The sequence below is a fragment of the Zeus faber genome, assembly GCF_960531495.2.
Source record: "Zeus faber genome assembly, chromosome: 12".
In the NCBI taxonomy this organism is placed as follows: Eukaryota; Metazoa; Chordata; class Actinopteri; order Zeiformes; family Zeidae; genus Zeus; species Zeus faber.
In genome coordinates this window covers 4854265-4877989 of record NC_137196.1, presented here as the reverse complement: position 1 = coordinate 4877989, position 23725 = coordinate 4854265, and the positions used below count along the sequence as shown (strand labels likewise).

General features: G+C 41.8%; 1 protein-coding gene across 2 annotated transcripts in view; it reads left to right on the top strand.

The window, feature by feature from the left end:
- LOC307238238 (epidermal retinol dehydrogenase 2-like) overlaps nt 1-23725 on the top strand; it is a 42995-nt gene that overhangs the window by 1788 nt on the left and 17482 nt on the right. The window contains exons 3-6 of one of the 2 annotated variants that reach the window (XM_080011155.1): nt 3577-3708; nt 6400-6499; nt 7354-7498; nt 19088-19213. In XM_080011155.1, coding sequence (XP_079867281.1) covers nt 3577-3708; nt 6400-6499; nt 7354-7498; nt 19088-19213 — 503 coding nt within the window. The remainder of the gene's footprint in view (nt 1-3576; nt 3709-6399; nt 6500-7353; nt 7499-19087; nt 19214-23725) is intronic. The other variant, XM_080011156.1, reaches the window with a different exon arrangement.

Below are 23725 nucleotides of genomic sequence, written 5' to 3'. Positions count from 1 at the left end.
TGTTAGCGACACGTGCAAAATTGCTTTGGCTCTGTGTATAGCAGGTAACACTGTGCAGGCAAATTAATTCTGTCGATTTTCGAAGTCAAGCTTTTGGTTGCAGAATCACAATCCGGTTTTGAAATGACTCCAAGGCCATTTCAGTTTCTTCACATCCGATTTACTATAGCTTCCCTCCTCACTCCACCCCTATCAAAAAACGGGGATAATAGGACTACTTATAGCCTTATTCGGCTGTATAGTTACTACTTTTGCTGCATTACTTTTCATAACGGTGAATTCACAATTGAGTTGAACTGCCTGTTGGAAATACGTTCTGGTTTCTAATTACAATTTGTTCATTATCATACAGCTATCTTGCCCTTCTGCAGCCTTTCCTACATCTTTACGGTTTGTAGAATTACAAAAATTTTGAGCTAATTCTGTGAATTACATAATTGGAATTATTTATGTAAAACTCCATTTAACGCCATTCTAATGTATGGTGGAAACACCTGTTGACATTCATGGAAGCTGTGCTATTTAGGAAATGGGTGGCAACACTGCAAAATACCTTGGTGAATCATTTGATCTGAGCTAATTTGATTCACACAAAGCCATTAAAAGGTGCACGTGCGTGTGTTTGTGTGTCATGTGAGTTCAGTTGCAGCCCAAAGGCACAAAGCGGGTGGATTATGGCTATGTAAATTTCCACCTGGCTGACAGACTAGCTGGTTGTTTGCTTAGAACACAGACAGGTACGAAGGATTTGCAGCGTCCTGTGTAATAGTTATTTTGCAATCATTATTTTCTCTTTTGGTTGCTCTTGACACCCACAATAACCACAAGAATATTTTGTGTTTTTAGATATGTCGCTTCATCAGAAATAGATTTTCTCATTGCCTAGCAGAATACATAAAAAGGTTAAACACACGCACACCCTATGATGATTAAAAATGTTGGCCTATATTCTAAATAATTTTTCACCAAACTTTTCTAACTCTATTTTTCATTACACCCTCTCTGCATGTATCAAATGTGGCACACCTTGAAAAATGTGTTTACCTAGGCCTGTTTATTTGTATTGAAGTACATTCACACATACAGCTTATCTCCAACGAATGACCATCAATCATGTGGATAATAACAACTGTAGCGAATGCTCAAGGCTATACAGCTGGCTAGTGATTTTTTGCTACCTCATGGATGTAGTTTAGCTGATGTTGGCGACTGTGCATTGTGGAGAGTGCTAGCAAAACGATAACCAGCTGCATCGTGTTTGCATCTAACTGCCTAATTGTAACAAATTATGTGCTTTCGATTTTTACATTTTCTAGCACAGCTAGAAATACATGTCGATATATCCACAGCCATTTATATATTCTGCAATGCAATCTCTCCTCACTCATGCCATTCAATGGTTCGCCCATCCAAATATCTCACTATATTTGCTCCCTCATGAAACTCAGAACTAAAAATTCTCCCTTACCGACCAAAAGTGTGCGTGTTTACCGGTGTTTGCCATGGTGTACGTTGTTTATTTGCCGAAACACCTCTTTCTAGGTCAGATATATGCAGCAGAATATGGGGTTTTTGGCGCTTGCGCAGTTTGGATACGCCAATCATATCCGGGTTAAAGAGGACCTATAATTATTTTCTGTCATAATGTTACAATGTGGGATCTTCATATTAGATGTAGGCAAAGTGTAAAATAATGAGGTAAACTAATTTAACATTTTACACTTTTTTTTTAACATTTCTTTATATGGTCCAGACAAAACCCTTGAAAATATTGCGTTTTTATTGTAGATGTATTTATTTTATTTTCTGAAGTTTACATAAAACAAGAAATCCCCAAGAGTCACCTGCGTCGCGATGTCAAGGTCTCCCACAAGCCTGGAGTGGCAACGAAAGTCGGAACTAACTTTTTTTTTTTTTTTTTTAATGAATAAGGCCCTGTAGATCTAATATGAGTGAAGATTCAGCAAATGGATTGCTTGTTTTCGCCTCAAATTTCTTCAGAAAGAGATTTTAGTGGGCTAATGAGGGGTGTCACGATTCTCCAAATCCACAACTCGATTTGACCTTCGATTTTAAGGTCACAGTTTTCAATTATTATGTATTTTTTCCAGCACTGACAGCTATGCCATTATTAGACTATCTGTCGTCCATGAACAATCCGGTTCTTTTAAACGGCTCTTTTGTTGGAATGAAGGGAACAGGGTCTCGCTGGGTGATGAGCAGGTTTATTTATTTTTGTCAGGCTATGTTGTATTGTTTGTTTTAAGTTGCCATCTCTTGCGATTGGCAAATGTTCTCCCTCTATGTAAGAGATAGCCTATGCTCCGCCCTCGCCGGGAGGTGCCCTGCCTGATAAGGAGCACACCCACTGTCACGTCAGGTTCACAAAGCACACACGTGCTGTTCTGATTGTGAGGTTTTATTTCACTATTATTATTTATGTGTGGAAAATATTGTTTTATACCAGTTCTACACAAAAATAACTAACTATAGTACTGGTTTTATGTATATCTTATTGTGAAACGTTTTGAAAATAGTTTATATAAATATTAATGAAAATGTATATTTGAATTATCCACTATCCTGAAAACCTCCCCTCCACTCAGATGAACTTATGCAAATTATAACAATCCACCAATGAACTTGAACCCCTGACAACCCCCTTCCCCCCACAGTCATACACATAGTATTACACCAGTTATTTGTGGCAGACTACTATAAAAGCATTTTTAAAACATAAAAGAAAAAAAAAAACCAATTTAAATGTAAAGATGCCGAAACGGTACCGTTACCGTGGCCCCAAAATCGGATACATACTGAACCGTGAGCCCACTGTACCGTTGCATCCCTAGTGACCACGGCATATGTTTTGTTCTTCATACAATAATTTGCGGTTGGAGTCCGAGCGCTTTCAGGTTCACAATCTTATCGTGCACGAGCAAGATAACTGTAGCAGATAAGACAGGTACATTTACATTTAGCAGACGCTTTTATCCAAAGCGACTTACAGTTGTTCAAACACCGACGGACGCAGCCATCAGGAGCAATTAGGGGTAAAGTGTCTTGCTCAAGGACACTACAGCGTGCTAGCAGGAGGAGCCTGGGATCCAACCAGCAACCTTTAGATCACTAGACCACCAGCTCTACCGCCTGAGCTACCATCCCCGGTACATCTTGCAGTTGTTTTCCACACCCATGATTATCCCCTTTGTAGTAGATAATCAGTATGGAAGAGTGGAAAGGGATTTCCTAAGTGTGGAAAGGAATGTTCTGGATATCTTCAAACTTAAGCCCTTGGTTTTACTTCAGCACTCACTGGTTTGTGCCAACACCATATTGTCTTAGCTCTACACATTGTAGAAGAAGAAGAGAGTGTGGTACCGCCTTCACAAGCTTTAAAATAACAAGGTCAATAACTGAAAGGATAGCGCGACCCTCCTCTTACCCTGTGCATAGAGAGAATCCTTTCCCTTCTTGTACCGGGTCATTTTGTAAGCATCGGTGTATATGAACAGAGCATCAATTTTTGCATTTTTCTATCACAGTCCTTTCAAATGCTCTTTGACTCCCGTTTAGGTGAAGCGTGAGGTTGGCGATGTCAGCATTCTGGTGAACAACGCCGGCATCGTGACTGGGAAGAAGTTCATGGATGCCCCCGACTCTCTAGTTGAGAAGACGATGGAAGTCAACATCATGGCTCACTTCTGGGTCAGTCTGCCACACTATGACCTTCCAATATTTCATTGGATATGAGGGAAAAAATACTGTATATTGTCTTTTGATATGAGAAACAAATACTGATTCAACTTTTTGAAGGAAACTAATCTCACTAAAGACTACAGGTATTCCTCACTTAATGACCTACCTGTTTAACGACTGACAATACTCTGACCAGTCTGTATTGTACGCAGTGTACAATACAGCTACGTGCACAGCGTCAAGCATCTCATCGCGCATCACCCTTTTTATACTATATACACAATATACGCTGTATACATCTCATCACCGTTCTCAGTCTGTCTCGTTCCCGCACTCTGTCAATATTCACTATACACGTGTTCGCAATGGCCACGCCCCCTTACCGTGAAATAACACGGGTCCTCGCTTATCGACCAATTCGCTTAACGACCTGGTCCTAGGAACGGAACTCTGTCGTTAAGTGAGTCCCTGTATATACAAACCCAAACTTTTATTTTATTTATTTATTTATTTTAATGGATGTCAAGTGTTTTTTGCGTGAGCAAAATCTGAGAATGCAAGGAGTGGAGGTGGAGAAGGCGGATGAGTTCAAGTACTTGGGGTCGACCATCCAAAGCAGCGGAGAGTGCGGGAGAGAGGTGAAGAAGAGAGTGCAGGCAGGGTGGAGTAGGTGGAGAAGAGTGTCCGGAGTGATCAGAAGGGTTCCAGCAAGAGTGAAGAGAAAGGTCTACAGGACGGTAGTGAGACCAGCTATGTTGTACGGTCTAGAGGCGGTGGCACTGACAAAAAGGCAGGTGGCTGAACAGGAGGTGGCAGAGTTGAGGACGTTGAGGACGTTGAGATTTTCATTGGGAGTGACTAAGGATGGACAGGATTAAGAATGAGTACATTAGAGGGACAGCTCAGGTTGGACAGTTTGGTGGAAAAGTGAGAGGCCAGATTGAGATGGTTTGGTGATATGTGTTGCTTCTCTGTGTCATTTACTTTCTGGGGAAATCACATGCGCTGTTTATTTTATTGGATAGTCCTCGCTTTTGGCAAACCACGTGGCTTTGACGTTACAATGAGTGATGTCACAGTCAACCAATCAGAAGCTCGATTACTATCCACCACAGCCCACCAATCAGACCGATCATATTGTTGACAGATCCAATCAGCTTCAAGCCATGTGCAGCATGTGCAACCAGTGTTGACTGGTTTTTTGTTTTTTTGCAAAGAATTGTCTAAGGCCAAGTGGAGATTGGAGACTTTCTACACCAGCATTGAAAATTATTGTTGCAGACAGAGGCGACAAGGATCAGCAGATTTATCCGAGCCTGATCACTGAGAATTGTTCGTAGAACACGCAAGTATGTCTGCAATCACGGTTGTTGGGTTGGTAGGAAAATTAAACTTTTTTTTTTGGTTTTTGACGTATCCCCCAACCCTATTAGGGATTAACCTATAAAAATGTTCTCTATTCTGAGTAAGAATACCAGTTAAAATACCAGCTGACAATGATGGTGAGATGACCATCTGTGTTCATTATTTCTGGGACTCACTTCTTCATATAAACAAAATCACGTAACACAAAAGTACAGCACAGTTAAATAATTAACTGTGTAAAAAAGGATGCTACAGCAGTATGAGTTTTTTTAAGTAGCTGTGCATTTTTATGAGTACGGCACTGACTCCACCAGTATGGCACCGACTTCAGTAAACAACAATAACAACGTTCTACCTGAGGTGGTCACTCAAAATGGAAACCTTGGTATTGCAGACCCTGGTTTTTGAATGTGCACGATATCGGACCCTGACTAAGACCATTTTGAGATCTGTTCATTCTGCAACTGTTGCTGCTGCTGTTGCTGTTTTGGTTGCTGCTGTTGTCTGCTGCTGGTATTGTCACTGCTGATGTTGTGGTTGGTGCTGTTGTTGGTGCCGCTAACCTTATACCTTAACTGGTGTTGTCGTTGCTGCTGCTAACCTTAACCCTCGCTAACCTTATACTTCAACTTAACCCTCACTTACCTTATACCTCGACTTAACGTAACCTTATACCTTGACTTAACCATGTCTAACCTGAGTGACCTTTCCGGTGAGAGCTACCACCTCGGGTTCCGGTGAAGTCTTTACGTGTGCGTTGCTGCTGGTGTCGATGTTGCTGCTGCTGCTGCCATTGTTGCTGTTTCTGTGGCTGTTGTCGCTGCTGTTGTTGTTTTCTGTTGCCGCTGTGGTTGGAGTAGCTTTTATTGTTGTTTCAGGGGCATTCTTTTGTAATGACTGGCTGAGAACTACATTCTCACTTTCTTTTTTGTATTTCTTTGTAAAGCGCATTGTGTTGTCCTGGTATGAAATGCGCTCTATAAATAAAGTGTGACTTGACTTCATTGTGAGTGTAGTTCAAAATTCCACGGTCGTCCCTGTTAACGTAATTCTGAACAGCTCTAATGCAGTCTGTACTTCCTTTAGAAACACTTTAATGTGAACATTAATTATAGGAAGCATAAGGACTCACAAAAACACAGGCATAAGGCCTTATTGGGCCTTACAAGCTTGGCATAGCTGCACCTTTAACTGAAAAGACTAAAGTCGATTGTGGTGTTCAGGGACTATCCAATGTATGTACTATATTCATATAATTAGTCAATCCATGCATTTTCTCCCCCCCTGCAATTACCTTATCTTTGTTGATATGTTTTTATATTTCACTCTCCTTAGACCTACAAGGCATTCCTGCCGGCCATGATTGCCAACAACCATGGACACCTGGTCACCATTGCTAGCTCTGCTGGACTCATTGGAGTCAATGGATTGGCAGGTTTGTGTTACCCTGTGCTTAGCTTCATTTGGACATTGCATTCACTTTCGGTGGCTCTCTCTATGACTTGAGTGCCCTTTCACTCAAATTCCACACTTGGTAATTAATGTCTGGAGTTGGGACTTTGGCCAGAGAATGAGCATTTGACTTGTGGCACAAATAGCCAGGCATACGTTGCTAATGATAATGCTAGAGTTCTGATTAACACAGATTGGAATTGAATGACCTCACAACAATATTTTCAATTCAGAAACAAATGCACGCAGAGATTTAATGTTGCCGTTTTAGATGGCAGATATTGATGTGAAGCTTTTAGAGGCACTTACCCATAAGGCAAGTACAGAATTATTTTCTTTTTATATTTGCCGTCAGTTCAATGTTACAGTACTTACTTAAGTTAGTCTGACCTGAAAAAATTATTAACATGAATAATTGCCCTTTTTTTAATAATTGTATTCCCTTAGCATGTCAAAGTAAGGGTATAGATCAATGGAACAGATGGAAAATACTTTTATTAACGACACAACAAACTTGTCATGAACAACATTAGACAAAATGTAGAATTGTTGGGACATTTATCTATCCTCGCAAACTATACTTTATACTTTAAATCAAATGCTTGTAAAGTCAATTTATTTTTGACAAATTTTCTAAAATGTGTTTAAAGCTTCTCATTTTGTTTACTTCAATATAAATACATTTCACTTGGATTGAAGTATATGCTTTGGTAGAACCCGAAATCTTCCTCCAAAATTGACCTCACTCGCGACTTTGGAAAGCGACAAAAAAAAAAAAAAAAAAGATAAATGTAACTATATGTAGTTTGACCTCAAGCTTTAACTTCTGCCTTGCAGACTACTGTGCCAGTAAGTTTGCAGCGGTGGGCTTTGCTGAGTCGGTCGGTCTGGAGCTCCTGGCCACAGGCAAAGACGGCATCAAGACTACAATCGTGTGCCCCTACTTCATCAACACCGGCATGTTTGATGGATGTCAAACCAAGTAGGTCCCAAGAACACAACTGCAGTCACTCCTTTCCCCCCCCCCCCCCCCTCTTTCCTTTTTTCTTTTCTTTAACCTGTGCTGTCAGCATGCTGGGCATACAACAGAGTATTTGTATGCCATTGCATCTAGGACAGAGTTAGTCTGCAAGTGGAGTTCAAGCTCTCAACCTGCAATGCAACTCTTTATTCATTTTTAAATCATTAAGAACTTCTGCAATAACTCTGTCCTGTGGATGACCTGTAGAATGACAAGAGCACAGTTTTTGGTTAGAGAACCACCACTATTTATCATGTTTGGGTCTATAAACAACTGATCACTACTCCAAGAGGGGGAGAATCACCACGGGTGAGACAATTAAACATAGAAACAAACATTTACACAAAAGTGTGCGTGTGCGGTTCTGGTGTATAAGGTCGGCATTATGTCGTGGCGCCTCCAAGCAGCGGAAAGGCCCACCCCCCGAGCTCCACAGTCATGTAGACACCCTGCGGCCACAGGAAAAGCCGGAGGGCCGTGGAGCATGAGGACAAGGCCCCACACCGACACCCCGCCCGTCCCGTCAAGCCGGCGGGACCCCCATGCCCACCCACACCCTGCGTAAGGGCGAGGCCCGCTCCACTGCAGCTGACCAGACTCCCCAACCGGCGTGAGCGCCAAGTGCCCATCCACGTAGCAGAGTGTGCTCAGCATGGGGCACCTGGACATTACCCCCCCCGCCGATGCCAGAGGCTCCACCACCAGGGGCATCCGCTGCAGAGAAGCCGCACAGCTTGAGCAAAAGGCAGCTGCCCAACACGCCCAACCCACACCTACTACAGCAATCACCCCCCCCCCCCCTCCCCCCCAGCGGCCCCGGAAGGCACCTGGCGGCACTCTCTGCAGCCTCGCCAGGTCCAGCGCACCTTAAGCCACCAGGCGCAAGCCGCCAGGTCTCCAGCCCAGCCAGCGGGGGGCCCACCCGGCCGCCCCCCCCAGCCAACCATGCCCCCACACCGACCTACCAGCGACCGGCCACCCCGGAAACCCCAGTGCTCAATGTGTGCTTTTGGCTGTTGCAGTTAAAATTACGGGGTGTGGGGGTGCGAGTCCTTCAGGCAAGTCGAACCAGAATCACTCGCACCCTTCCTGCCCTGCAGACCCTGGTCTGGTGGAGTCTTGTTCAGAGTACGATTGGTGTGCGAGTGTATGTGTTCTATGCTAAAATGAGTGGGATTAAAATTTCGGGACAGACGAGAAGCATGCTGGGGCAGGAGCGTGACAGGCAAGATGGCAGCCGCCCGCCGCACCCCCACCCCCATAGCTTGCGCCCCACCCATCCCGCAAGCCCTATTGTGTATGTACGGAGTATTTGTTTTGGCACTGGGAGAGATAGGCGAAGCGTGACCAGATCAATTCAGGGGCACAGCGCAGTGACCACGTGGACCTGACCGTGCCCTAGCACGCCCACCTCCCGTACCTGCTGGCACCCTACCTACAGCGATCAGCCATGCGCGCAGAGCGGGCCGCTATGCGCCTCTGCCATGCCGGACAGCTCCGCGGCCCCATCAGGCCCCTGGTCAGCCCCCAGGTCAGTCCCCAGGTCAGTCCCCAGCCGCCAAGCATGCAGACCACAGAACAGAGGGCAGCAGACATTACCACCCCCCCCCCCGAGCTCCAAGCGCACCGAGAGCGCCGGAGGACAGGCACCCTGGCAGCCTGGTATGACTAGAGGAAACCGGCCCCAACCGAAGGAGGCCACATGGTGAGCCCTGTGCCAAGCACACCCGGCCAGGTTCAGGACCCCGGGTGACAGGACCAGACGGAACGCCTAACCATCCCTGACAGGACGGGCTTGCCCATATTTCTAAAATGAATCAACATTGTTTTTGGATATTACCAATAGTTTTTCCATTGAGATGTATTCAATTAATAACTGTAACCATTGGGATGTGGTGAGATTATCTCTGTTGTTCCAATTGAGTAATATTGTTTTTTTGGCAATTGTTAAAGCGATCAAAATGGGTTGTTGGTGTTTCAGTGGTGGGCCGACTGAGGAGAGGTCACCGAGAAGACATATAGACCAGGAGACTGGAATTCTGCGACCAGAAGGGTTGATAGCTTCTTGGTGATGGTCCAGAATGCTAGCATAGGGGGGCAGAGCCAGAAGACATCAAAGTAGTCATCTCTGGTATTAAGGGAACAGTGAAAGCAAATGTCTTCATCCACAAAACCCATTTTGAACATTTTATGTTCCGTGATATGAGCTCTGTGCAAACTCTTATATTGGATGAGTTGCATTTTGGAGTTGCAGGTCAGAGAAAAGGAGTTGCAAATAAGCTTCCATGGGTTGATATCGGTGGGGACAGCAAGGTCTCGTTCCCATTCCATTGTAGGTAAAGATAAAGTGTTGTCTGTTTTTAACAATTATATTCTGGAAAAGGGATTTTTTTAAATGACCAATATGAGTGAGATTTCAGTCATTGGAGGTGGTTGTAGGATGTTGTTCGTCAATTTGATTTTAACTTTTAGAGGCTGCTGTAGTTGAAAGAATTGAAGTAAGCTGTGGCCACCAATATTATACCTTTGGGTTAAGGTTGGGAAGGATATAAGCAAATTGTTTTCAAAAATGTGTTACAGATGAGTAATTCCTTGTCTTTTCCAAGACTTAAAGATTATTGGCCTGTATTTAACCAGAACCATCTGGGTTGTGCCAGATTGGCGTGAATTTGTTTGGAGACCACTGAGTTTGAGGAATCTCCACCAGGCTGACAGAGTTGTTGCGATAAATGGGTTTTTAAGGCAATTGTGTTTCCTTATTGATTCTGTGAGGAATGGGAGATCAGATAACAACTGCTGACATTCTGTTTGTCCAATGCCTCCCCATCCATGGCCCAATTGTTGCTCTGGTTGTAACCATTTAATTATGAATTGAAGATGGTTTGTGAGATAGTAGTATCTGAGGTTTAGTAGTATCTAGGCCTCCACAGTCTTTTTTTTTTCTGTAGTGTTTCTAGTTTAATTCTTTCCTGTATTTCCAATAAAATGTATTGAGTCTAGAGTATTAAACCAAAGTGCTGTTGGTTGCACTGGGGTCATTGAAAATATAAAGTTTATTTTTGGAACTATATTCATTTTACTGCTGCCATACTACCAATTACTGAGATGGGTCGGTTGTTCCATCGAATGAGTTCTGCGGTGGGGTAAAGCTAAGGGTAAACAAATCTGACAGATTGGTGGCGATATCAATACCAAGGTATCTAATATTGCCTGTTGTGATGGTTAAAGGAAGTTTCTGGTTTGCAGCATTGCAGTCACCCCCCCCCCCCCCCCCACTGAGTGGTAAGACTGTGGTTTTAGTCCTATTGAATAGTCTGAGAATTTAGGTATACGATTGAACACCTCCAGTAGGGATGATAGTGGGTTCTGTATGTACAACAAGATATTGTCTGCATACAAACTGATTTTGTGACCAGAGTTTCCTGTTTGTATGCCTACGATATTACTGTTTTGATGGATGGCCGCCGCGGGGGGTTCAATAAAGATGGCAAATAGTAAAGGGGAGAGCGGACATCCTTGTCTTGTGCCGCGTAGTAAAACGCTGTGAAGTGTAACCATTAGTGATGACAGAAGCAGATGGGGAGTTGTAGAGGATTCTGATCCATTGAATGAGTGACTCACCAAAGCCAAATTTGTTGAGGATTGAAAAGAGATGTCCAATTGACTCCGTCAAATGCTTTTTCGGCATCTAAAGAAGCAATAACAGTTTTTAAGTTGTTTCTTTGAGAAATTTTGGTCAGACTGAAACAATCTTATGGTCGCAATTAATAAGGCTTATGGGTCTATAACTGGAGGTGATGGTTGGGTCCTTTTTGGGTTTGAGCAAAACCAAAATGAGAGCAGTATTCATGTGCAGAGCCATGGCGGAGGTTGACTTAATCTCTGTAACCATTCTGATGAATAATGGGGATCTAAGTGGCCAGAAGTGTTTATAGAATTCCACTGGGTAGCCATCTGATCCAGGTGATTTGTTGGGCATAGAGAAGAGAGCTTTCCTGAGTTCTTCTAGACTAAGTGGTTGATCTAATGTGGTAGCCTGCTCTGTCAAAAGTTTAGGGAGGTCAGTATCCTCAAAGAATGAGTGAATGTTTGATATATTATATTCATTATCCGAGTGATATAGCTTATTATAAAAGTCTCTAAATATGTCATTGATGTCTTGCAAGGTGTATGTTATCCTACCCCGTGTATCTTTGAAGGTTGTAATAAGTGTTTTTTCCTCTATCACGTTTCAATTGATTGGCAAGAAATTTACCTGATTAGTCATTGAATTCAAAATAAATAGTCTTGTTCGTTGCATGAGGAATTGTGTCTTTTGAAGGATGATATTATCAAGTTGAGATGTAATTGTCGGGATCTCATTTCGGATTTGCTCAGTGGATTATTGGGCTTGTTGGGAGTGCAACTCCTTTAGTCGTAGAGAGAGTTTATTTTGGCCTTCTTGTCCTTTATTTTTCTTGAGTGGAGAATTAAATGATGCTTCCTCTTAGAACTGCCTTAGCTGTTTCCCAGAGTAAGGATGGTGATATTTTTGGGGAGTCATTCAGTTCATTTGCGGAAGTCGATTCTTCGGAAAAGAAATGCTTAAATTCTTTCTGTCTGCGAGGCGTTAAACTGCCATCTGCCGAGAGGGTTCTGGTTTGTTTCATTTATGAAGTTGGAACGAATCGGCCTGTGATTGGAATTTACAATGAGGTGGATTTCAGGATTAATGATTTTGGACATTAGAGTTACTCTTCAAGAAAAGGTTGATTCTAGAGAAACATTGTTGGGATGGTGAATAATATGTGTATTCTTTTGAATGTGGGTTATTTGATCGCCAACAATCACCAAGAGCAAGATAACTCATATATTGAATTATAGTGTCAGACGAACGCCAGGATTTGTGATGATTTCTAGTTTGAGGTCTGTCTCCTCCCAATATGATAATTGAGTCAGAATTCTAAGAGTTTTGAAAATATACTGTGAAAGAAATGTGGGTCCTCCTCATTGGGGCAATAAATATTAGCTATGGTTAATTTATGTTAACTAAAATTCCATTAATCATTATGTAATGCCCTTCTGTGTCTGATATTGTGGTTTTATTTTGATATGGGGTATTTTGTTGATCAATATAGAACCGCCCTTTTTTTGAGTTGTCTGCAGAAAACATCTGATTAACCTATTTAGCTTTGAGTTTGAGGGGGTGGAGTTTGAGGTGCTCGGATGCAGTGAGGTGAGTTTCTGTTAATAGACCAGAGCTTCTCAATTATTTTCTGTTACGCCCCCCCTCGGTAGAAGTAAACATTTCGTGCCCCCCCAACTGTCTGCCGTGACTGTAAATAGTATCATTTGTCTATAAAATTGTTATAAGTCACCTCTGCATAACGTTGTATCCTTATTAACATAAAAGAAAAAAAGAAATATGGATCAACTTACAGCAAAGAATAACTTTATTAACATTGTTTTTTAGTCTGTAACAGAAAAGATTTAAAGTGCATCAAATTCCCATAAATAAAAAAAATAAAAAAATTCAATCCTTATTTAAACTGTAAACATTTTTTGACCATTTGATAATCAATAAATAATAATAAATTCAAATTGATCAGCAACATTAACTCAGGAGCACAATATATAAAACACTTTGACCTATAAAACAAAAATGAATAAAACAATTTGATTTTTTTTTTTTTTTTTTTAATCAAAATGAGGAAGTCAGGATTAATGGCTACAATGAGCATGTTTTGCAGTGCACAGCTTTTCGAAGTGGGGTTTGAAACATGATACTGCAACTCTCAGCTCCTGCTCAATGTTTAGCTGGGACCTGTACTTGGTTTTCAGTGCAGCAACAGCAGAGAAGCCAGTCTCACAAAGGTAAGATGTTGCAAAGGGAAGAAGAATGCCCATGGCCCTCTGCCCTAAGAGTGGATACTGCCTCTCTACACTCACGCCAGAATTCACTCAGTGTCTGTGATGTGAACCTCAGTCTGAATGTGGAGTCAGAGGTCATATCAATGAACTGGTCCTCCTCTGCAGAGCTGAAACCAGTTGGAGCTAGTGCATTGAAAGGATCTCTCACCCAGTCATATTGGGAACTGTTTTCAGGGAAGTACTTTTTAAAGAATCCTATCAGTGATGAAATATGCTCCTTAATATATGGAATCATTGAGGTGGCATCATAGTCAGTAGTGTCAACAAATTCATGCAGGTTCTCGAATGAATCAGTATTTCCTTCATCAAGTCGCCTACCCCACATTGCAAGCTTTCGAGTGAAAGAGCTGATCTTGTCTGTGACCTGAGGGAGGTTTTTATCTTTCCCTTCACGCTGTAGATTTAGTTCATTTAGCTTTCCAAATATGTCACTCAGGTAGGCCAGTTTTGCCAGGAAGTTCTCATCACTAAATTTTTCTGCGAGGTCATACCTGTGCTCCTCCTCCAAAAACATTCTTATCTGCTCTCTGAGCTCAAAAACTCAAAGACTTTTCCTCGTGACAGCCACCTTGCTTCACTGTGACAGCTTGATGTTCAGCTCCCATCTCCTCACAGATAGCAGAGAAGACTTTGATTTTAGTGGTCTGGTCTTTATAAAATTGACTACACCTACAATGTCAGTCATAACCTCACTTAATTCAGAGGAAAGGTGCCTTGATGCCAGTGCTTCTGTGTATAACACAGTGTGTCCACTCAGCATTAGGTGAGGCCTTCTTGATGAGCGCCCCAAGTCCTTTTCTCATCCCTGCCATGGTCTGTGCACCATCACTGCAAACACTAAAGCAGTTCTCCCACTTTAGCCCATTCTCAGTCAGGAAGCAGTCCAGCATTTTGAATAGCTCTTCAGCTGTGGCTCTATCTCTGACATATCTACAAAATAGTAGATCCTCACACAGGGAGTTTGTCATGTCAAAACGTACATAAGCGATAAACAAACAGTCTTTGTTGTTGTCAGTTGCTTCATCGAACTGTAAGGCAAAACGTTTGTCTTTGAGTTTATCTACCAGCTGTTCTTTAAGATTGTTAGCAATGTCATTTATGTAGGTCTGGCGACAGTGTCATTGGACAGAGAGAGAGTTTTTATTTTTGCATTACTTGCGTCATCCAACATGACAGAGACCATGTCGCAGGTTTACTGAAGTAGCATTCACAAAGCGGGACGATTGTTGGCAATATTCGGCACGTTTTCACTGGAAAAAAACTCAAGCGGCCTATCAGCGTGATTGGGGTGTAATGTTTTTAAGTGCGCCTTAATTTATTTGGCTTCATGCTGTCCGCTGCCAACTTTTTTAGACACAGTAAACATACCGCTCTTTCCTTGTCTCCCACCGTAGTCACAGTGAAGCCAATCGCTACATACGCCTCGTCATATTTCCTCGTCTTAGCTTTCGGGAGACTTACGTTTGTCTCATTATCTCCGTCTCTCTCCGCCTTTCTTTTCATCCCTGTTAAATATTTTTCCAAGGTGTCTCTTAAGGGTTTTTTATCTGCACTTCGTATCTCCTTCGTATCTCCTGCTCTCCAGCTGTGCTCTTGTTCGTGCAAAAAAAAAAAAAAGCATGTTCCCCGGGGTCACAGCGCCCCCCCCTGGCATCGCTCCAAGCCACAAAGAAATACAATCAAAAAAAGAATATAGTTGTCAGCTCGTCATTTCAAAAGACTGCCCCTGAAACAACAGCAACAACAATATTGGGTGTGGTGGAGGAGTCTCCGAATAACAGACCGTCTATATATAGTTTATCAACAATGTGGGCATGGTAGCTCAGGAGGTAGAGCTGGTTAAGTAATCTAAAGGTTGCTGGTTCGATCCCAGGCTCCTCCTGCTAGCATGCTGTAGTGTCCTTGAGCAAGACACTTAACCCCTAATTGCTCCTGATGGCTGCGTCTGTCGGTGTTCAAATAATTGTAAGTGGCTTTGGATAAAAGCGTCTGCTAAATGCAATGTAATGTAACAACCAGCTATACACGTTTTCCCTTTTGCCGATTCTCCTTCGGGATGGGGCACAGCACCTTCCGTTGGTCGTTGATCTCCCGGGGGAATTGATCGTTCATGCCCAGCATGGTTCCTTTCAGCTCCTTTGCTTTTAACCAGCTCCTTGTGCTTGAAGTGTTCAAACTTGGCAATGATGGAGTGGGGACGGTTCCCCACGCGGTGTCCCAGTCGGTGAACCCGGTAGCAGGTGATCTACTTCACGGTGTCCGTGGTGAGTTTCAGGGCGGTGTGGAGAAAGTCTTTCACCATGTTTTCTGGGGACTCTGTATTCTCTGGGATCCCAGAAAAGATGAGGTTGTCCCACATACTTCTGGCCTGTATATCCAGGATAGTCTCTTTCATTATTTTATTTTATGTCTTTAGAACCTCCACCTCCTTTCTGAGACTCTTCGCGGAGGTTTTTAGATCCGCGTTGTCTTTTTGCATCTTGCTGACAATGCGGTGCAGGAAATTAAGGCTGGCTTTGATCTCTGTAATGGTTCGGAGAAGTGGACCAAGCATGTTCAGCTTCTTGTTCATCTCATTCAAGACACTAACCTCTATAGCACTCGGGATTAGATCGTTTGTGTCCGTTGCTGAGTCTGTCTTCCTTTTCGTGGGATTATTGTGGTCCTGGTCCTCTTCCATGATGTACTCGTTCTTAAAAAAAAAACCAAAGTGTGTGTGTGTGTGTAAGTAGGAGCAGATTGTCGATGTTTTAGTCAGTGCAGCGGGGCGCCGCCATGTTGGATCTGTACTCACTTCTGTCTTCTCGCGAGATCACAGCATGCTCCCCTCAGTCAGTCTTCACATATCAGCTATCCTCTGGATTAAATGAAAATGGCCATTTTTTTTATTGAAGATAGGTTTGATTATTTCATTGTTATATATTTGTGAGATGTTAGATACATTTTTTTTAACTTATGAATTGTTATACATCAGACATTTTCTATCAATTTTAAGTTTCTAAGTTACCAATTCTTGGAATCTTTGAAGCCAGAAATGATCACATCAAACAAGACTTAAATATCACACTGTATCACACTTAGTTTGCACTGTTGAAATTACTGCTACTGATATTTTGACCTCTTCACATCAAATCAACAAACCCAATGAGCTAATCTTGCCAAAATGACCCCCCCCCCCCCCATCATCCCGCTGTTATTGCTTTCTCCAATCATCAATTTCCAAAGACATTTTTTTTAATATTTACCTCTCTCCCTTTCGGCAGTTCTTCTCTGGTGCCTTATAATGACACTGTTGACGGTCGACATTGTCATCTACTATCTGCTTTTCATCCTAATCGGTGTACATCTCCCACCATGCCGGAATTATGTGACCATCACGTCCTCCAAAGTTCATCTCGTCTTTATTAGCCTCTTACTTTTCAGATAGATTACGATCGTCATTCAGAAACGCCTCATAATGGAGTCCTATAGACCCCTATAGACGCAATACAAGAAATGGAATGAGGGGATTTTATGTTGTTTATTTAAACATCCTTTTTATTTTATTATGTGGTGGGAAGGGGGTATCTTGAAAGAACAGCTAAGACAGTTTATAGGCATAGCAGAATAAATCGATTGACTTCATTATAAATTTTTTGTTTTATTTCCCTCCACACATTAAGTTCCCAAATCAATATTTATGATATATTGAAGGAGGTGAATTTGAATGTCAAACATTTGAGCCATAACGGTAAGAAATAAAACTCACCAAAACGGACATATTTGCGCATTATCTTTACGAGTGAAACTCAAGATTCATGCTATAGTAATTGATCAACACAAATGCCGTTGAATTGGAATGAGTGAACACTAGGTGAATCAAAATCCGTACGGAGTGCTTATCAAACAGACACTCAAGAATGCTGACATCAGTATCGAATTGGAGTCTTGCTATGGCTTCCTGTCTAGTGGGTAGAAGAGGATTTGACGGAGCAGGGATAGAACGTACGGGGGCCAGGGAGACAGACAGAGGCTGAAGAAAATAAGAAATTGATTGTGTGTAGATAAGAGTTGAGCTTTATGGAGCGTGAAATGGAGCAGTGGGGATTTAGAACTGACACATAGACAGACTGGCGGAGGGGAGGCTGGACAAACGGGGGTTGGGCGCTTGTTTTTATTAGATTTTTATTTTTTCAAATAGAAAGCTCAAACCAGAATTCCACGAATAGTAAAATGTCGCTTGAGGCTTCGGTTTGTCAGTAGACATCTGATTAACTTTCCAAGACACACACACACACACACACACACACACACACACACACACACACTCTCGCACTCGCACAGGTGCCTTTGGCCAACACCTCATTACCCGGAGGTTACTTTGCAAAGGTGTTATGTACCTATGTCCATCTTTGAAATGTGTCTCCACCTATCCATTATCACTCTCCTCATCCTCCTGTGAGCCCACCCTACTGTCCATCCCACCCTTGTCTATCTCTGTATTCATCCCTCTTGCTCTCTCTTCCCCGGAAGCTAGCCTGACGGATCTTTTAGTCCACCTGGCCTGTCACTTCGCATTGGTTACACAGGCACACAGCATAATCGCCCCCCCCCCATTCAGTCCGCCCACCAAACACTTAAACTGTCCTTTTACGACAATGTATCAGTTTCACAAATTTGTGGGCTCTTTCTGAGGGAGATGAGATGCACGAAATATATAAAATTTGAACATTGTGTTGCCATGGCAGGTATGGGAATTTAGATGCACAACCTACATCATGGCATAGGAAAACCTCAAAGGCTTTGACCCGCTGCCAAAGCCCCCAAAAAGTAGGTCCCCAAGGCCAACCTGTCTCCAAAATGTGCCGAGACATATGTCTGGCTTCTCGGAATAAGCAGTGACGGCCAGGTCGATGTCAGGGCACATCTGATTCACCTGCACTCTATCTAGAGGAAATATGTTTGGAAACCCTTAGTCTTTGGCCCGCAGCCTGCAGTGGGAGGAAAGCTGTCTGCTTCAACTGACTGTTTATCAAGCTGAGTTTTTCAATGAATGCTTTGGCTTTAAATATAGACAATTGCATAACTATATTTGAAGTGAACATGATGAATCATAAATATTAAATAACGTTTTATTTTTCTTTTTTTCTTTTTTGGTCCCACTGGTAAGAAGGCCAGAAGTGTCTAGTAGACCTTAGTAACTATCATTATCTCCGGCCACAATACCTTCCCGTTGTTATCAATTGCGTAACGGGCTGTTTGTTTGCACTTTGAGACTTAATTAGTTGTTTGAGTCTCACCGGGCAATCGGCTTCAGCCTTCAGCACATTTCAATGACCTGGCGATGGAACATTACCCAGCTTAATGGACGTATCCACGAGAAGACAAGACTTTGAATGTTTTAAGCCCTTTTTAAGAATTGGCTCTGTAATGAGTCATGATTGCCTTCTAAGAAAGTCATTAAAAATACAAATGAACATTTTTATTCCCCTAAGAAAACTCCTGTTGGCATTAAGGATATTTCTAGTAAGAGGTGTTTTGTATGTGTCTTTCTCTGTCGGTCGGTCTGTCTGGCTCTCTCATCCTGTTCTCTGTAATTGGGAGAAGCAAACCTACTCCTCCAATGTACCTTAACGTATATTTCCTTTTCTGTCTGCTCAGGTGGCCGACGCTACTGCCAGTCCTGGAGCCAGAATACGTGGCCAAGAAGATTGTCCAGGCCATTCTCACCGACCAGGTGTATCTGCTGATGCCCAGGGGCATGTACTTCTGCGCTGCGCTGAAGAAGTCAGTACACGCCACTGTCCCTTTCTTTTTGATAAATCGTTGTGTGAATCAGTCTCTCATCATCCCATTCTTTTCTTTCTGCGACTCTTCCTCACCACCCACCCCACCCTGTCCGATATCCAAGTCTGGGTTATTCTTTTGCCGATAGCCATTCATCCGTGCTTTCCTCCCATCTTGCAAATTCACTTCTTCCTCAGGCTGGCAGCACGGGTCAGAGCTAAAATTCCTGAAGGCTCTTTGTGGCCTGCGATCACATGCTTCCACAAGGCTCATAACCATGTAAAGGGTGAGATGTATCTCGGGGGGAGAGAAATGTATTGGTAGGAAATCCCATTTAAACCCCCACCCCACTTTTTTTCAGGCTGCACAGCTTTAATTGTAGGTCAAGGTGCTTCTTGAACAGCTATTGAATGACTTAAACCTCTGGTGTTGGTGAGAGTCCAAGGGAATATCATGGTTTAACGGTTTTGGCATGATTATCAGAGCATTTCTTATGTGTCACTATGGTGGGGAGAAGTACACAATCATGTTGTGATATAACCTGTTATTGTAGTTTTCTCACCATTGTTTTGGTTCTCCGAAAGAACAATGGAAGCTGACTTTCTACCTGAAATATAATTGACATCGGGAAAAGGTGGTGCATAGCTTCTGCGATTCTCATTGTTTGGAAACTGATGTTTTCCACGCAGTTATTAGTGAAACTCATTAATCCCATTATGGTCTCAAATCGATTTGCCAATGTGTCCACAGATTTGCCACAGAAGAATACTGAATTGTAGATTTTAGCTTTGTATTTAATCTCAGTTGGGGAATGGATTCAATGCCTGTAATGTACAGAGCGGTAAATGGCCACAATTGTTGGCTGTGACTGCCTGAGACCTGGCTGGGTGGTGACTGCTTCAACATCTTTTTGAAACTTTCTCCATGGTCATGAAGCTTCAAATAGACGTCCAAAAAGACAGCGGTTGGGCTGCTCTGAAAATGGGCAACTTAATTCCCTCTGGTCAAGGGGACAATGTTTCATAAGTGGTTGTAGTGAATGCATGTGCACAGTATCTGGCACCGATGCACTAAAGGTGCAAATTCAACCACAAAAACTCAGCTCGGGCAAGTCCTACACACAATATAGCTTCCCTTGATCAAGGTTGTTTTCCTATTAAACATCTGAAATGACACAAAACAGTGGAGTAAAACAGGAGCATCAGAGCAAAGTTCAATCAAAGTGTCCTTTACTGGGTGTTAGAAATGTTTGCATCTATTTTCCAAATAAAGTCTACTCTGGAACCGGAACGATGCATCTCGGTAGTGGGTAATTGAATAAAAAAAACTTTGATTCAATGTTTTTTTTTTTTTTTACATATTATGTTAATCTCAAGCCATAAACAATGGATATACTGACATTAAGTTGAATTACAGAGACAATACTGCATTACCACAACTAAGTTTTTAATTAATTAAGAAAATACTTTCTTAACTTATTCACCGACCGCCCCCTTCTTTAGAATTTTAATTACTTTCACCACTCTAAAGGCGTGCAAGTATTCCAATTTGTGAAATTGATTCTGGTAGTATATGGTTCAGACTTTTTCAATGGGTAAGTACAACTGCTATTCTGTTGAGGGGAAAAGAAAGACTGGGCGAGAGAGACATTTACGCTTTGGTTCCACTGCATTTAGAACCAGATTGTCTGGCAATTTCTTTGAAGCTCTGGAAGTTTTATATCTTAACAGCCAGTTGCATGACCTAATGGACTCAAACAGCAGTCCATTAGGTCATTTAGCTGTGGCTTGTGTCGATAGGTTGGTCTGTTTTTAAAATGGAGCACCAGCTTGGTTTGGTGGTTCTGTTGATGGTTCTGGGCTTGAATACTACAGTACAAGTAAAATTTAATGATTCATTTAATATTCGATTAATTAGTCAATTCAATTTTGTTACATAATCCATACAATTTAATTTACTGAAATAAAATTACATTAAATTAAGTAAAACCTGTATTTTTTTTGCAAAACTATGGTTAATCCTGTATACCCATTGGTCTAAAACACAACTCTTCATTCTGTAATGCAGAACAAAGACAGCCATTGACATTTTAGTAAAGCTGTCAACAACATATTGTAGACGATGCATGTAAATTACATCTTAGAATTTAACTCACACTTTTTCTTGCAATGAATCTTTTTGTACCATCCAGCACTGCTCTCCCCGGCACCCACAGTATTAGTCCTTCTAATGAACATCCATGTCTGTTGTGCATTCATTTAATAGCTAGTCCTCGATAAATTATTGATCAGCACCATTTCCAGATCGGTTACTTCTTGACTATTAAGCTGCTTGGTTGAATGATTGTGTGTGTGTGGTCATATACCATGTTGTTTACTTATTGAGGGAGGTTCAGTTGGTGAACTTGAGCAAGCAACTTGTTTTGAAATCCAAAGGCCATTTTTAATTCTATTAATGAATGAGCTCCCTTGTCTTCCTTTCTGACATCTCATTTAATTAAAACACTGACCTAACAGGACAGCAGCAGTAAAGGTCATTAAAGGAAGAGAAAAAAATTGGTGTTGGGCAAACTTTAACCCTTAAATGTAATATTTGCATGGACCAAAACCCCTTTGTTGGATAGGTCCACACTATCCTACCAGGAAGTAAAATTTGTTCTGGTTGTAACCGTTCTCTTAAACCACTCTCACTATGGATGCATTTCGACATTGTCCAATCTTCTGTAAATTTGATCTATTTTAGATCAAGTCTGTGCTGCAATCATGGGTTGCTTCAGGCAGCACAAGGGTCAAAAGTTATTTCCTGACAGGGATTGGTGAAGATCTTTGAAGTAAAAGTCTTTTTGATAGACTCAGTACCTTCACTGACATCAGGGAGGTTATTTAAGAAGATATCAGATTTAGATTGAGCAGGGGATAAAGAAAGGACCATCCTGTTAGTCGGAAGGAGCTGAAAAATTTTGCAAACACACCCATAAGAGCAATAGGTTCACACTGTTTGAGTCCTTTTCCCCTGTCATGACCCCATAAGCCTTGGCTCATCAGACCATAACTTAACAAAAAATGGAACTAGTTTCTTTTCGGCGAACAAATTAAAAATTAATGGAATTTGCCTCTGTATATTTGCTTCTGACACATGCACATTCAAAGGGTTTAATTTAATTGACTCAAACCCCATGAACCACTTTATCGACTAAACAAGACCTCTGTCACACTAGGTAATGGCAGTGGACACGCAAAAATAACCTCTTTTTGTGTGTCTTTTGGCTCCTGACAAATTGCCGGTGTGAAATGGCTGTACCTACCCTTGAGACGAGCCGGTCGCACCAGCGTTTGACTCATTTAATTTCAGTGCAATTGTCTCAAGAAGTGTGGTTGTGTCCTGTAGCAGGGTAAACTTGCTGCAACACTTGTTTATTGTATTTTTTATTGTCATTTTTGCTTCTGTTGGTCTTCTGCTGTATTTCAATTCCTTCAAACTCAGGTCCAATTTTGTGAATCCTAGTGTCTTTCTTTAGTATGTTATCATCCACCTTGGAAAGACTTCCTGCCCTGTCTTTCTCCCTCCCATCATCCTCTCTCTCCAGTGTTGTAGACTGGAAGTTGGCCTCCCTCCTTGGCGGCTACCTAGGAGTCTCCAACAACGTAGACTGCTGCGACTCCAAGCCTGCGCTGGTCCACAAAATGCGCTAGCACATGGGTGAACAGATGCAGTGGTGCTGATGGGCATGTTTAACAGGCTTGGCGAGATTCTACATGGAAAATATACATTGTGTATGGAAAAACAAGTCAATGCCACTGTTACTGGAAACAAATATTAAGACACCATGTGTCTAGTGGAGCTGAATAATAATACTACAAACTAATGATTACTAGGAAGGACTAGTTGTGTATTTATGCCTATAGAGTATTTTAAAGGTGCTTAAATACCCCTCACGTTGGGCGGTGGTGGTTCTTATTGCTTTCCTGTTGAAATCTTGAGGATAGAAGCAAGCCCTAATGTACCTGGGGGATACTTAAATGGAGTGCACTATGTAATGATTTGTGGTTTTTAATGTCACTTGCGGGATACAATGTTTAAGTGGTGGTCTTGGGTTGTTGAACATAAAGCACTTTAACCTTGTGGGGAAGCACAACGGGATATGCCATGCCGTTAAAACACTCCAGTCGGTCATTGCCAGAAAAGCCATCATATAATGGTGCTGACAGTATGTTTATTCCTAAATCGCTAGGCTGGTTGTCCTGTATATTGTTGACAGCTACAACTCTGACCCCTTTGTGACCTTGCAAATTAAGTTTCTTGTGAAACATCTACAGCAGCTTCTTGTAATTGCGGTAAATTGATTTGTGTTTATAAAAAAAAAATATATATATATATATATATATATATATATATATATATATATATATATATATATATATATATATATATATATATATATATATATATATATATATATATATATATATATATATATATATATATATATATATATATATATATATATATATA